The sequence below is a fragment of the Carex rostrata genome, chromosome 5 (assembly GCF_964058835.1).
Source record: "Carex rostrata chromosome 5, lpCarRost1.2, whole genome shotgun sequence".
Taxonomy (NCBI): domain Eukaryota; kingdom Viridiplantae; phylum Streptophyta; class Magnoliopsida; order Poales; family Cyperaceae; genus Carex; species Carex rostrata.
The window spans coordinates 9,893,285-9,908,478 of record NC_135922.1 but is presented as its reverse complement, the minus strand read 5'-3'; the positions used below and the strand labels follow the sequence as shown (position 1 = coordinate 9,908,478).

At 32.2% G+C, this 15,194-nt stretch overlaps 2 protein-coding genes across 3 annotated transcripts; one reads left to right on the top strand and one right to left on the bottom strand.

The window, feature by feature from the left end:
• Positions 1 to 8,475: 8,475 nt before the first annotated feature.
• LOC144554255 (MADS-box transcription factor 26-like) lies at positions 8,476 to 11,714 on the top strand. 2 transcript variants are annotated; one of them, XM_078302576.1, is made up of 7 exons: positions 8,476 to 8,800; positions 9,237 to 9,318; positions 10,230 to 10,291; positions 10,598 to 10,700; positions 10,804 to 10,845; positions 11,089 to 11,130; positions 11,310 to 11,714. In XM_078302576.1, exons 1-7 carry the CDS (start codon positions 8,619 to 8,621, stop codon positions 11,481 to 11,483), a joined length of 687 nt encoding a protein of 228 aa, XP_078158702.1. In that variant the 5' UTR covers positions 8,476 to 8,618; the 3' UTR covers positions 11,484 to 11,714. The 2 variants fall into 2 exon arrangements, with proteins under 2 accessions (XP_078158702.1, XP_078158701.1); XM_078302575.1 differs by having other exon boundaries at positions 11,307 to 11,694.
• An 804-nt stretch (positions 11,715 to 12,518) lies between these two features.
• On the bottom strand, positions 12,519 to 14,782 carry SDH6 (succinate dehydrogenase subunit). The gene is made up of 4 exons (XM_078302506.1): positions 14,469 to 14,782; positions 14,288 to 14,390; positions 13,954 to 14,097; positions 12,519 to 12,724 (listed from the first exon to the last, which is right to left on the bottom strand). The coding sequence occupies exons 1-4, from the start codon at positions 14,628 to 14,630 to the stop codon at positions 12,708 to 12,710; spliced, it is 426 nt and encodes a 141-aa protein (XP_078158632.1). The 5' UTR covers positions 14,631 to 14,782; the 3' UTR covers positions 12,519 to 12,707.
• Between the last annotated feature and the right edge of the window lie 412 nt (positions 14,783 to 15,194).

The following is a 15,194-nucleotide window of genomic DNA, read 5'->3' as shown; positions in this document are numbered from 1 at the left end:
TATTGACCCAGTAATTAATCGACTCTCATTTAGAGGTGGAAACGGATCGGATATTATCCATTTGTATTCAGATACGAAAATTAGAAATTGATATCCAATATTGAGATATTTGTGCGGAGACAGATATATATGGTTTTAAAGTTTCATTGTTTGTATTCAATCGAATAGTAGATATATATTATATAATTTTAATATATGTTATGTAAAGTATATGTATATATCTACGGATATTCGATCCGTATCTGTGTCTATCAAATATATGATATCTATCTATATCCACTAGACATATCAAACCACTAGAATTTTCAAAAAAAAGAAAAGAAAAAAGAGCAAATATACGAGGGGCATTCGATCTGATCTCGGCAAAAACTTTAACCCAATCAAATGGCCCTGAATTTTCACAAGAGTTTGTGCTTTATAGATTATAGATTTACAAAATGACATTGATTCTCATGCATTCAATATTAAATGTTACATGTGAGATGATTTTGCGGTTTTTGGTAAATAGAATAGGGTGACGAAATTTTCAGAATAGAACATAATATATAGTATAATTATTTTAAATATAAACATGACAAAAGAAATTCATTCGAAAAAAAAAATTAAGCCAATTAGCTAGCATAGGCAAGTGTCTTCTTCTGAATTCATGTGGCTTAATTCATCACCGAAGAAGTAATTATCAAAAGAAAGTTGTAATGGGTAGAAAGCAAATAATTTGAATAACATGGGTAAATATCCAAATATCTTCAATTTGCAAAGTTTCAATGGATACATATCCAATTTCTTCAAAAAACAAAACAAAACATAGTACTGATAAGGGATAAAATTAAATATTCAACTTCTCTATCCATCCTATTCATTTCTTTGGAATCCTAATTATATAAATAACTTATTTTCTAGTACTACATGCAGGACATACTAGGTTGGTGTGCAAATATATTACAATATAGACAAATGATATTTTTTTCTGCCACCATAGAACATCCCTGAACATTCCTAAACCTTCCAATTCAGTTTCCTACAAATTGTAATTTGATAAAAGAGGGTTCAAATGGCTTTATTATCATGACTTCCATTTTTTTTAATTTTATATTATAATTTTGTTAAAACTTATATGTCAAAAATATAACCATTATATGTGAGCTATATTATTTTCTTTGTATATATGTATATACAAAATTATATTTTGTTTTTTATAAGATTCATCAGGGTATTTTAGCAAGATTTTGATAACAATAAAAAATAATTGGAATGTCGTAATATTATACATGTGCATAAAGAAAATTATATATATCATATCTAACAGTTTTGTTTTATAATTTAACTTTAAATTTTACAATTATTAAAGATTTAAAGGAGACGAAGGGATAAGAACGTTTGAATATCCAAAGAAGTAAATATATATTTCTCTAAGCATATATTCTCACAAGATTGGCAAATTGTCAAGTTGAAAAATAAATTATAAAACGAATAAAATGATTATAGAACTTAATAATACCAATAAAAATTGAGACTATTGACTAAACTTAGGAACAAAGATGATAGTATTTTCAACCAAGTTCCTCCCTTTCTTTTCTCACTCTTTAGAAAAGCATCCCATGAGATAAAAGATGAAGCAAAAAGCTGGGAAAATGAAACAAAAATATACCAAAAAAATTAGTTAGCACCTGGCTAACACCCCTCATTCCCATTGGCCAAGAATAAAGCACACTAAAAAGTGTTCTTAGCAATGTCCCATGAGCTTATGCTCCTTGTCTTTACATTATAATAACATTATTATAATAATGCAAGAATTGAACTTAGTGGAATCACATCAAACTTTATGCTTCAAACCACTAGCACCTAAGAGGCATCCCACAATGTGATGTCTCTTCACGTCTATGTGCACCAGGTGGCATCCTCTCCTACACCTAACGGCGCAGCAATTCATTTCCATGATAAAAGGATATAAAAGAAAATTTCCTACAAAAGTTGAGGGATTTTCTGCTTTGCAACTCTGTTTGCATTATGATGTGGAGGATATATATATATATATAAATGGATAGTTTTCATGTGTGTAGTTTCATGGGCAAAACTAGAAAATTGTGACTGTTGGTGCCGAGTAAGTTATGATAGTGTGATTTTAATTTTATAAGAGGGATAAATTAAAAAGTATAAGTACTTATAAAAAAAACCAAAACATAAAGGGTAAAGCTGCTAATTGTTAATTCATAGGGATAGCTTAAGCTGTGCTTCAGACGGAGGGACGCGAAAGAAAAGAAAGGGAGAATCACTATACGAGGGAGACGCTCATCACAAACCGGCTCTGCCCGACGATTTCCTTTGCTCCAGAAGAGAGGAACCGGGGAGGGAGCAGAGATGAAGGAGCACTGTTAAGAGGGAAGAAAAGCTTCGCGTGGTGTTGATTTTGGACAAGTTCTGTCACTCCCGATTTGAAGTGTAAAATCACTGTTCAGAGGCTGCCTCACCCTCCGATCTCTCCCCTTTTTCTTCCCTTTAATGAGGAGTTTACCCCTCTGTTCTGGAGCACAGTCTTAGTCACCTCTAATTAAGCTTTAAATATGCTCATGTAACCTTTAGGTTCTATCAAATATGAAGTGTAAAATTATAAGTATATTCTATATGACAAAAAATTAAAATGTTTGAAAATCATGACAACGTATTCAACAGTTATAAAATCAAAAAAATATAATTATAAATATATATTCTATAATTTAGAGAACTCATACATGGTCACTTTTGATTGGGTTTACTTTTAAAGTCTTTTAATTAACAACCTCTTAAGCTAATTATTCTCCTAATTATATTATGAACCTTATGCCTATAATTTTGAAATGATTCTTCCCAATAAAAAAGCTATGGAAAAGAGGAGATAAGGACCCAATAAAAGCTCCATAAAATGTCTAAATCAAGGGATCGATGCAGTGTTCCTATTGGATGCACATAGAAAGGTAAACCGTTGTTGGTAAGATATATAGCGCATATCATAACTCAATTAAAAATTCGATAAAATTCACATTAATTTATTTATATGTGAGTGACTTACACAACTGAATTAGGAAGAAGGCATGCTGTACAACGCATATATCATAATTCAATTAAAAATTCGACGAAATTCACATTAATTTATATATATGTGAATGACTTGTATGAATTTATTTAATTATTTGTTAAATCCTTAATTCTAAAGAAGATATCATGTATTATTACTTAGCCGCTAGAAATTCAATAAATAATGTTAAAAAAAAATGAAATACTAAATATATTGTGAGTTGTTATTACATCTATATATCATACATATCAAAAGGAACTTAATTTATATTGCTCAAGTATATATGTGAATTAAGTTAAATATATAATGCTCTTAATTTCTATTTGCATAATACAAAATTGTAATATGTTTATTCATGCATACAAGTACTTGTCATAGAAAAGAATCTAACAATAGAAGATTCTGAATCATCCAAGAAATTCTACCTATCTAAAAAATAGTAAAATAAAAAATGAACTTTTTAAAATCAGAGACATGAACGTAAACTAAGAATTAACTCTTACTACATAAATCACCATAATTTTAGTTACATAATTAATAATATATATATATATATATAGAGAGAGAGATGGGCTACGGTGAGTTGCGAAGTAAAACGCGTTTCTACTTCACGCCGTATTTTTATTTTGAAAGTCCAAACGACTGATCCGAACCGTTAGATGTTTAATCCATATTGAAATGTGCTTGGAGACCAAATTTTACATTTTTTGGAATTTTTTTACTATTTATTAAGCATTTTTTTAAATTGCTGTTTTGCTGTGAACAGTAAAAAACAGTAAAATTTTCTGGACCATCAGATCAGCGACTTTCAAAATTGCTTAATAAATAGTAAACAAATTCCAAAAAATGTAAAATTTGGTCTCCAAGCACATTTCAATATGGAGAACAAGATGAACGGTTCGGATCAACGTTTTGAACTTTAAAATCGCAAAATATGAGCGTGAAGTAAAATAGTCGCTTTACTTCGCAACTCACCGTAGCCCATCTCTCTCTCTCTCTCTCTCTCTCTCTCTATATATATATATATATATATATATATATATACACACACACACACATATAGTAGGGGTGGCAACGAATCAAACCGAATCGAACCTACCCTAGTTTGAGTTTGATTTGAATAAGATTCGAACCAAACTGGGTTTGCTTTGTTTCGAATCGAACTAATTTCAAATAGAATTAATTGCGAACTACATATTTTTCGAATCAAAGTCGAATCGAATTACGAACTAAATTTTTTTTTAGCAGCCCTAGTTATACCCGTAGTTTATACATTAATTTTCTTCTCGCGGGATAATTCACACAGCTTTCTTTTACCTTTCACAAATTCATACTAATGGATTATGGGCTAGTTTATTAGCTGTTAGCTACTATAATCCTGCTAACTGAGCATAGACAAGTGCAAAACTGATAGCTACTACATTAACTCTCACAATTGTCACTACGGTACTCAAAAAAGAGCTTCAATGTGACATCAAAGTATAAAATTAGTGTTTTTAAGTTGAAAAAATGTTCATGAAAAAATACATCACAACAAATAATCGTAAAAAGAGAATTAAGTATAAGAACTGAAATATGCAATAAAACAAGTAATCGTACAAGAACTGAGTATTTTGAGAGGCAGGAAGCGTCGGCTAGGTTAAATTATGACTCTCTATCTTGGGTTCTAATTTTATCAGGTAAATGAACGGCCGATGTTATTATGAGATTCAAACCATAAAAGTTCGTGAATCCATTTCGATCGAACCAGACCTAGTTTGAATTTGGTTTGAATTAATTTCGAACCAAACCTAGTTTGGTTCGTTTCAATTCGAACTAATTTTTAATCGAATTAACTCAAATCAAACCCGAATCGAATCATGAACTACAAACTTTTTTGCCAGCCCTAACATATAGGCATGTGAATTCTGTACTCTTTATCTTCTTATGACCCAACCTATTGACAGTAGAGAAGGGGAGGTTTCACATGTAGCCCATCAATTAACCCTTGAAAAGGAGCAATGAGATGCATGCACGTGAAACTAAGACCAAATTAGTGGTCCACAATTGGACCTATATAGTGCAAAGGCTAGGATCTCAAACCTATTAATTTACCATTTTGTGACATGATCTCCAAAAATTCCTTTACACCATGCATTTGAGTATCAGGAGGATGTGGTACCAAAATAATTGGCTCAATTGATGATCATTTTTTTTTCTCAAAAGCTCTATATATATATATATATATCGAGAGAGAGTGTGTGAAAGAGAGAAAGATGAGCTATCATGCTTTAGAAGTAATTAAAGAGAGTGTTTTACTTTACACTCATATTTTCATTTTTAAAGTTCAAACAATCAATTTGAACTTCTCAACATGATATTTATATCGTAATGTGTTTGGAGACCAAATTTTATATTTTTTGAAAAATATTTACTATTTGTTCAGAATTTTTGAAAATTAGTACTTTTGTAATCTTCAAAAATTTCTCAAAAAATAGTAAAAAATTTCCAGAAAAAAGGTAAAATGTGGTCTCCAAGCACATTACAATGTAAAGATCATGTTGAGAGGTTCGAATCGGCTGTTTGAATTTTGAAAATAGAGATATGAACGGAAAGTAAAACACAATCTTTAATTTCCAAAGCATGATAGCCCATCTCTTTTTATCTCTATAAGAGAGAGAGAGAGAGAAAAGGATTAGATTGGCAGCCACCGCCAACTTTTTCAAAAAGAGAGAGAAAGAGAGTGGCTAATATCAAAATGTTTGGTTTGGAGCCATATGCTACCAATTGATTCTTTGATTTTTAATTCCAAACAGTCAATCCAAACTGTTAAATATGATTTCTATATTAATATTTTCTTGTAGGCTAAATTTTACATTTTTTTTGAATTTCTTTAGTATTTATTAAGTTAGTTTTAGAATCGTTGATTTTAATAAACATTGAAAAACTTCTGGATCATTGAAAACATTAATTTTAAAATTGGTTTAATAAATAGTTAAAAAAATCAAAAATGTAAAATTTGGTATCCATGGACATTTTAATACATATTGAATGTTGAACGGTTTGAATCGACTGTTTGAACTTTAAAAATGTATAAACCGAGAAGTTTGTTCTAAGGTCTAAGAACAAATGTTTTGATATTAGTCATTCTCTCTCTCTTTTTGAAAATACTTGGTAGAAGTTACCAAATCATTCTCTCTCTCTCTCTCTCTCTCTTTTGAAAACCCTCTCTCTCTCTCTCTCTATCTCTCTCTCTCTCTCTCTATCTATCTATCTATCTATCTAACCAGGCTCAATTTAAAAACATCAATTCTTTAAAACAAATTAAAATTACCACATTTAACCTCTTTTTATCTGAAACAGACATTCTTATTTGAACCTTAATTTTAAGGCATCTATACTACAGAATTAAGCCTTCTTAATCTTTTGGATTAAAATTTAATCCTACTTTTCCAAAGAGATTTGCATGATGATCTTAGTAAAAATTTTAATATCATAATATTTTCCAGCTTGAGCTCCCCTCTTTTCACGTTGAGGTGGACCCACCATGTGATTTCTCAAAATTAATATAGAACAAGTCAAGTTTTCTGTGACTCTTTCCTTCAGTAAATGGTGATTTTAGTTTAATATTTCATCCGATTTCTTTTGTATTATAACTCGCCACATAGGTCTACAAAGCTATGGCAGCTGATTTGTTATATCAAACAATAAGATCGATATAAGCCATTGGATTTTGACAGTACACAAATCTTAATGCAATGCTACATCATGAGATCGATGTTCATGCTCTCTCTTGCCTCTGGAGCTTACACAAATATCAAGGGATATAGATTTTCACTAGAGAATACATAATAAGATCAAAATAGCTGAGATGAGGAATAGTAATACATATGTTGTGGTTTTCATGTTGTGGCGCAGATACTAAAAGAGTGAGTCCCACAAAAATATAATATATACAAATAGATTGGGGGTCCCATCCAGCCGACATTGACTAGCCAATGAATGCACTGAAAGAGAAGCTAGTGTATAGTATATATGCACCTAAGCTGCTTCATAGTTAAGCAAGGGGCTAGCTTGAGAGATGCAAAGAATAAGATTGGCATTACATGTAAGTATACTATTTTATAAAAAGATATTGCATTTGTTGTGAATACTTGATTACATACACAAGCAATGAACTAATTATATCTAGCTTGATATTTAAAGGGAGCACATGTGTAACTAAGCCACCCATCAATACAACTTGGTAATTTTATCCTTTATATTATATATATATATATATATATATTCAAATTCTATGAGTGTTTCTATGATTCAGTTCTCCTCATAAAATACTAAATGTGTGACGTAAATATGAACTTCCCTTTGTACATGTGGAAACTTGAATTTAAATTCCCTGTTGCCATACATTATACAATTTATTTACATTTAAGAGAGGGGCTATATAACCTGAGAAATAAGAGTACACTCATCACACAGATGTACACTAACTAGCTTATTAAAAGATCTACATACTTAGTTGTATATGCAATGCTTAACTATACCTCATTACATACATGAGCAGTCAATATTATATCTTGCTTGAGATTTGAATAATGTATACAGTCAGGGCAGATTTAAAGGGAGCTTGCATAAATAGAAATTAAGTAATTTTATCCTTTATATTTTATAAATTTTTTTACATGTTATATGGTTCGGCCTTCCAGATAAAATGCTAAATGTATGACTATAGCATAGAAACTCAAATTTGTGGCCGTAGAGACTTGAGTTCAAATCTCAATTGTCACACATTGTAAGCAAGGTGGGGCTAGCTTGAGAAATGATATTTTCATCACACTGAATTACACAAGTTTATACAAAGATCTGCATTTGTTGTATAAACTATACACAACACTTAACTATGTTTGATTCATACGTGAGCAGTCAACTAATTATATCAAGCTTGAGATTTGAATAATGTGCAGAACAACAATATATATATAACATTCATTTAACATATGAAAGAAACAACTAAAGTGAGATTTTTTATGTGGTCCTTGACTCCTTGTTCTTGCAAGTTGCAAACTACATAGTCAGATTCTATTTGTTGGTAACAAGAGTTTGATGTGGTCCTTGTTTTATTCCTGGTTCCTGCTCAAGTTATTAAGGTTTCAAGGAGATAAATACGTATTAATTTAACTTTTATGTATGAATTTTAATGCCTTAACATGATTACATCTGTATTTAAAATGATCCCTATCGTTAGCTACCACGTGTCAGAAGCCCAAGCCCTTGAACTCCAAACAAATCTGCGGTCCCAGTGCAACACAAGTGATGCTAAATTAACTAAACATGTTGTATTGATGTGTAAAGAACAAGGAGCAAACATATTCTAGCCAATATATAGATTAGTGTTTCCTCAACTTTAAATTACTTTTAAGAAAAGGTAGTGTTCCCCTTTCCTAGGCCATATAAATACACATGCATTCATGAACTTTGTATTGTTGTGTGAGAAACACATATCCATATTAGCAAGTGCTAAGATTTAAGCAACAACCTTGAAGCTAGTTCAAACTAGTGGAAGGTTGTGTGCAAAGGAGGTGCAAAAATGGCCCGAGGAAAGGTGCAGATGAGACGGATAGAGAACCCGGTGCATAGGCAGGTTACTTTCTGCAAACGGCGCGCTGGCTTGTTCAAAAAGGCCAAGGAGCTATCGGTGTTGTGCGATGCGCAGATAGGAATCATAATCTTCTCTTCACATGGCAAACTATATGAGCTTGTCTCTAATGGGTAAGAGAAGCCTCCATAAAATTTTCATAAACAAAGAAAAATTAGTGTCCATGTGAAAAATATATGTGGTTCTGAATTAATTACATATCTCTTTAAGCCTCCATATATGAAGAAGTAGTGTTTCTGGCAATTACTTTTCTCCTTAGATAACATTTATCTAAATTCCTTTTCTCTTGAAAAATAGGATATTTATATGTTGGTTTTCAAAATAGGATCTGTTTAATTAACACCCTTTTGTTCTTCCTCAATTCAAAAATCTGCATTAATTAATGCTACAATCTTAGAGCAGAAATTGCATATTTGACATCATGTTTCTATTTAATGTAAAATTCAGCTATCTAGTTGAATTAAACAAGTTGGAAAAAATATATTTTCTCATATATATAATGGCCTAAAATTGTATCTTCATCTATTGTATATAAATTAAATATGGAAGAACAATGGATGGTTTGCTTGATAAGTACAAGACTGCAAGTGGAGAAGCTCAAAGTGAAGGAAGTGAGGCCAACCAACCACAGGTGAATACAATTTTTTATCTGTCGATTTTACCCCTACCCCCCTCCATTTTTTTCATAGTCTCTTTATTATGCTCTTTATAGGGAGTTTGGTATATATGCATTATGATTTGTTTAACTTTTATTAAACAGAATATATTGATATTTTATATAGGCTATAGCTTCATGCCTTATCCCATGTAGCCATGAACAAAAGGATAGTAATTGTAGTCAAACTTGACACTTTTTCTACAATTCCAATCTACTTTTCTCCAGAACAAACTTTTATTTTGTTTTTAATGAGAGGATAAGCTCACATTTTACTTCAGAATATTCTTGACTAATGCTTAAAAGTTAGAGAGAATAACCCTTTAAAGTGTTTGTCAACTTTTAACTTTTGCACTCTAATTAATTACCTGGCAGATGTCCAAACGTTTGCTTCATGTGATAGTAAAAAAAATTTTAGAAAAATAAAATTTATATACCAAGATTATCCCAAATTTAAAATTTAGGAATGATTTTTCTTGAAGGAATTTCACCTAGTAATACCAGCACAACTGTAAACGTGACTGAGAACCAATGTTTGGTATAGTAGCAAATTAAAAGGCAATACTCACTGTGTGCAAAGTATAAGATTTAAAATTTGGCTAGAGAATTTCTTGTGGATATTAAATGTGTCAGATAGCTTGAATCTCAATCACTAATTCTAAGCTGCTAATTTTACTAGCAATTTCGTTATTTCGAAGAATGTAAACTATATTTTATGCAATTATATATGAATGACCCGCTAGTAATGCTAGGTGCTTGAGGATAACATGATCCCGCTCTATCGGCACACAAGCTAAAAAAAATTGTCCTGAATTTTTGTTAGCAGACATCTTCTTGAATATCATTATCATACAATGTTTTGAAATTTATTTTGGTTTATATTTCAGGATGCTGAGAGAGAAGCCATGATGCTTAAGCAAGAGATCAATCTGTTACAGAAAGGCCTGAGGTTATCTTTTTGCTATTATACACTAACAAAATGGTTTCTTAAATATAATAACAAAATGTCATTATGCTTAGGTATTACTATTAGTGAAGTAATTAAATATGCAATATTACACATGCTTAAGACCAAAGTTATAGTGTAACATATATCTTGTAAATTCATAATAATTGTTTATTTATTCTTGATGTTATACCCACAAAAGGGAGTAGAGTTTAATGATTTAAATTTTGGCATACACACAAAAAAAATCATAAATATAATCCGTATATGAATCTATCAGTAATTGGTATTGTATAAAATGTGTTATAGGTACATGTATGGTACCCAAACAACTGAACATATGGATCTGGAAGAACTACATGCCTTGGAGAGGTACCTAGAAATTTGGATGTGCAACATAAGATCAGCAAAGGTACACCATATTTATGTATTGATATCAGTGTATTCTATCTGCGATATGAGAAAATAGAATCTCGAATTAAATGCTGATCACAATTTAAACTTCTGTTTTCCAGATGCAAATGATGTTTCAAGAGATTGAATCACTGAAGAGCAAGGTTGGTTTCTGTTCCTATGTTTTTCAAAAAAAAGATTTTATAAGTAACAACTACCAGTAGTAATTTCTAAAATAAAAGGAAAATATATAATTCAGTTTATTTTGCTTATAATATGATGATTTGTCTCAATATCACTTACATTATGCTAATTCAAGTTATATATTAAAAAAAAAATCACTAAGAGGAACATAATTATTATTTATTTTTTCTCCTTCACCTACTAAGATAGTCATGGTATTACAGGAAGGCATACTGAAAGCAGCAAACATCTTACTCCAAGAGAAGGTACTTCACAATTCCTAACTAACAAATAAAATTACATCGACCAAAACCAAAATAAAAGGGGAAGTCAAAATCACAAAGAACATATATACAATTATAATTTTTTACTTTTTAAAAGATTTGTATCATAGTGTTTGTTTATAAAGTCTCATATTATATATGTTATTTGAAATTTGTAGCAGATAGTGGAGCAACAGAATGTACCGATAGACGTACCGCAGATAATTGTTGCAGATCAAAACGGGCATTTTGGAGCCCCGCATATTGCTGACATTGTTAACCCACTAACTGTGTATTCTAACTATTCCTATTCTTATTCTGGTTTTAGGGGCTCAGAAATGGGTTATTCCTACTAATGCCAATAAAATAACCCCCTGGGGACATATGTTTAATAACAATAAATTAGAGGGACCTAGGTGTAAAACATGTCTGTTTCATGAATCCTGTTATAATCCCCAGGGGACATATGTTTCATGATCTCTTTTAATTTGTGAATCCTTTTCGAGCTTTTTTTTATTTTGTTCTTGTAACTTAAAACCAGATTATTTGTGCTATTATATATGTTTGATATATCATTCTTTGTTTTATTACTTGATCAGTTACTACATCTCTCTCTTTCTCTCTCTCTCTCTCTTTTTATTTTTTTTATTTACATTGAACTAGTTATCAGATCATTTACTTTTTTAGTAAATAAAAAACTATAATAGTTGATTGATCAGGAATTTGATGTTATGTAGCTTTTTTGATAGATATTCATAGGAAAATGAGATGGATGTTCATTTGCTTGTATACTGTTGGGTTTGATTGGTATCAGCTTAGTACCAAATATTCCAACTTTGTAGGTTTCGTTCGAGTAATGAAATCGGTAGTGTTAAGTCACTTTTATCAAAATAAAAAAAAAGAAAGTAATGACTGTAATGTGCAGTAACCTTATATTTTTTCTTGCACCAAACTGTTATGCTGTATTGACATGGGCCTCCAAAAAGTTTGGTCTTCACTGCAAAACTAAATAAAACGAATAAATCAATTCCATCATGACTTTTAGGCCCATCCAGATCAATATTAAATTAAACCAATATAAGCCTTCCTTTGAACACATTGACAACCAAACCCATTCATCCTCTTTATACAATTTTCACATTGAGAACTCCTTGTTTTAAATACAAGATGCTGCAGATTTGTCTGATATAGAGGCTACTTATGGTCAATATTAGCAGAAAATTTTAGAGAAGTAACAACATCTCTTCACGAACTTTTTCATCAGGAAACATGAAACAAAATATACAGGCTAAATTATCACATCTAAGTCAATGTAAAACTAAAACAACAAAGATTATTTTTCTTTTAAAGTCAAGTCACATTCAAGGAGGAAACCAACATTAGTCCCTATGTACCAGGCACAAACCAAAACCAGAGAACTTTAAAAAGAGTGAGATTCAAGTTCATCAGGCAACTGTTTTTACACAGACTCTCGATTTATTCAGGAGTAACGACACCAAAAAGAAAAAAGAAAACAAAAATTTAGGAACGAGAAACCCTGCAACTTGACTTCAATTGACTCGTTGAGTTGCAATTTCCCTTCAAGCCTTCTGGCTCCCTGTAGAAAGAATGCAAATTAAATCAACTTTTTAACTACTAAAATATAGCATCAAAATCTACAATTAATCAACTCCAGCAAATTTATGTACGTTTCTTTGTATGGTTTCTTTGTATGGTTCGGACGCATATTATTTAGATGGGGTACAAAAAAGTTCAACGATCTTGGTTTCCTCTAGGGAGCAAAAAACATTTACCTATTTCTTTGTTTCCTCTAGGGAGCGGAGCCTATTTCGTGTTCACTCAAATTTTATGGGGTGTAGGAATAAAACAGCCTTTGTTGAGATAGCTTTACAAAAATTAAAGAAAAAGGCTCACAAGTTTTCAAAGCAGTTATTATAATACCAAGAATGAGTCTATGGTACTATGCATAGCGCGGATAGGTCGGTACTACGGATCAATATGCATAGTGCAGATTGGTCTGTACTATGGAGCAAAAGGTTCAAATGAACTATTTTAACTTTGAAATATGGTATAATTGTCATTCTGCACTCCTTGCTCATATATCCTCGTTTAAGGAGAACACTTCACTTTTCCTTGGTAACAAACTATCAATAGTAAATCAATGAACTTTCTCTTAATACAAAGGTAACTCAGCAGATTACACCCAACCAGCAACAAATTCGCATCCCCTAATATATCTCAAATTATCCGAACAAATATCTGAACCGTTTGCACGAATTTTAAAGCAACACATTTTATGTTAATACTGCCCATGCAAAACTCAAGAGGATACAGACCCACCAGCAAAACCAAATAACATCAAGTAAAAACAAAAGCCAGATGACGTAGGCCTTTTGTATTAATCAATGGTTTAAATAGCGTTTATCGCGAAATAGCGTACGGGTTAAAAAAATTGCGCTATGCTCAAACAGCGGCGCTATAGCGCGGAATAGCGCGCTATAGTGGCGCTATTTGAGCATAGCGCCATAGCTTTTTTGGTCGGAAAACGCTATAGCGGCGCTATAGCGCCGCTATAGCGCGCTATTTAAAACACTGGTATTAATCGAAACATCTAATAAGCAGCCCATGTGAACTTGGAATGAAATATCACAACTGCTGGACTTTGTTTTGCTTCAATTTGAATCCAAAGAAAACAATTTAAGAGTTGACATACTCCATTACTTTGGTGTCCAGTAAAAGACATGCAGGCTATTTGGCGCAAATATGATATATACGTGGGTCTTATAGCAAAATTGAGTTAGAGAGAGAGAGAGAGAGAGAAGAGACCTAGGGTTTTGTCTTCCCACCAATAGAGAAAGCGAAGGTTGGCTTGTTGTTTGTCCATTTTGTATAACCCGTACCAGTGCTCTGCCACCTCTGACCCAAATACTGCTCCACAGACTGCCCCAAATCCCGTTGCCAACAAAACACCTTGCACAATTTAACATACAACAATTTTATCTAATATCATGAAAATAGTCGTCAGTAACAGTTTCCTATTCCATTTTTTTCTTAATAAAGATACTACTTTTGTTACATAATCTTAGCAAAAAATATATATATATTTGAGCAAAAACCAATTGGATTATATACAATTATGGGTATATATATATATATATACCATGTGGAGCCTTAGAGTATTTCATAGCAATGCCTCCCAAATGCCCAGCACCAATTGCAGCTCCACCTAGTGCAAATTTCCTCGATTCCCTCAAAGCCTTCAACTGCAGATTCAATTAATCCAGAAATTTATGTGAAATTAGTTCAGAAAAAGAACAAATTGAGAACTAAACTGGGGATACCTGAGGTCCGTAGACGGGATCGGAGGCGATGAACTCGTCGACGTCAGCATCGCTCCATTTGGGAAGAGGCTGATCGCGACCGTAGGTCTTCTTGAAGTAGTCTAGAAAGGAGAAGTTCTTCTTCCAGTGCTCCTTCACCTCCTCGAAGTACTCTAACGCCATCTCTGCTTTCCTCTTCTCTCGATCGATCTCTCTCTCTCAATTTGGGTATTTGGATTTTGTTTGCTTGCAGCGAGATTAAGAAATGGGAAAATTATACTGGGAACAAGGATTTCATGTCACCTAACGTAACGAAATATATAAGTTTAGATCTCGACCGTCCGATTAGTATCCACACGAATATTAAAGTTTCCTAGGGCGTTCCACCTTAGCCGGATTGACCCAGATTCTGATTGAATGATCCAGATCTAAAATAGGTGAGGTGTGAAAACCCAATTACCTCAGAGGAATGAACCAATAATAGTGGAAACAAGTATTTCATATCACCTAAGGTCACAGAATATTTCTGTTTAGAACTAAACTGTCCGATTAGAATCCGCACGAAGATTGAAGGGCCCGTATTTTGATCGGACAGTTCAGAAATATTCGGTTACCTCAGAGAATCAAACCAGTAGTTGAACTGAATAGTGGGAACTGAATAATGGGGCTCCACAAATTCATCTGTGGAATAATTTAGTGACCTAAATGCAAGGCTGGATAACAAAACCTCGGATGGCCCATTGTTTT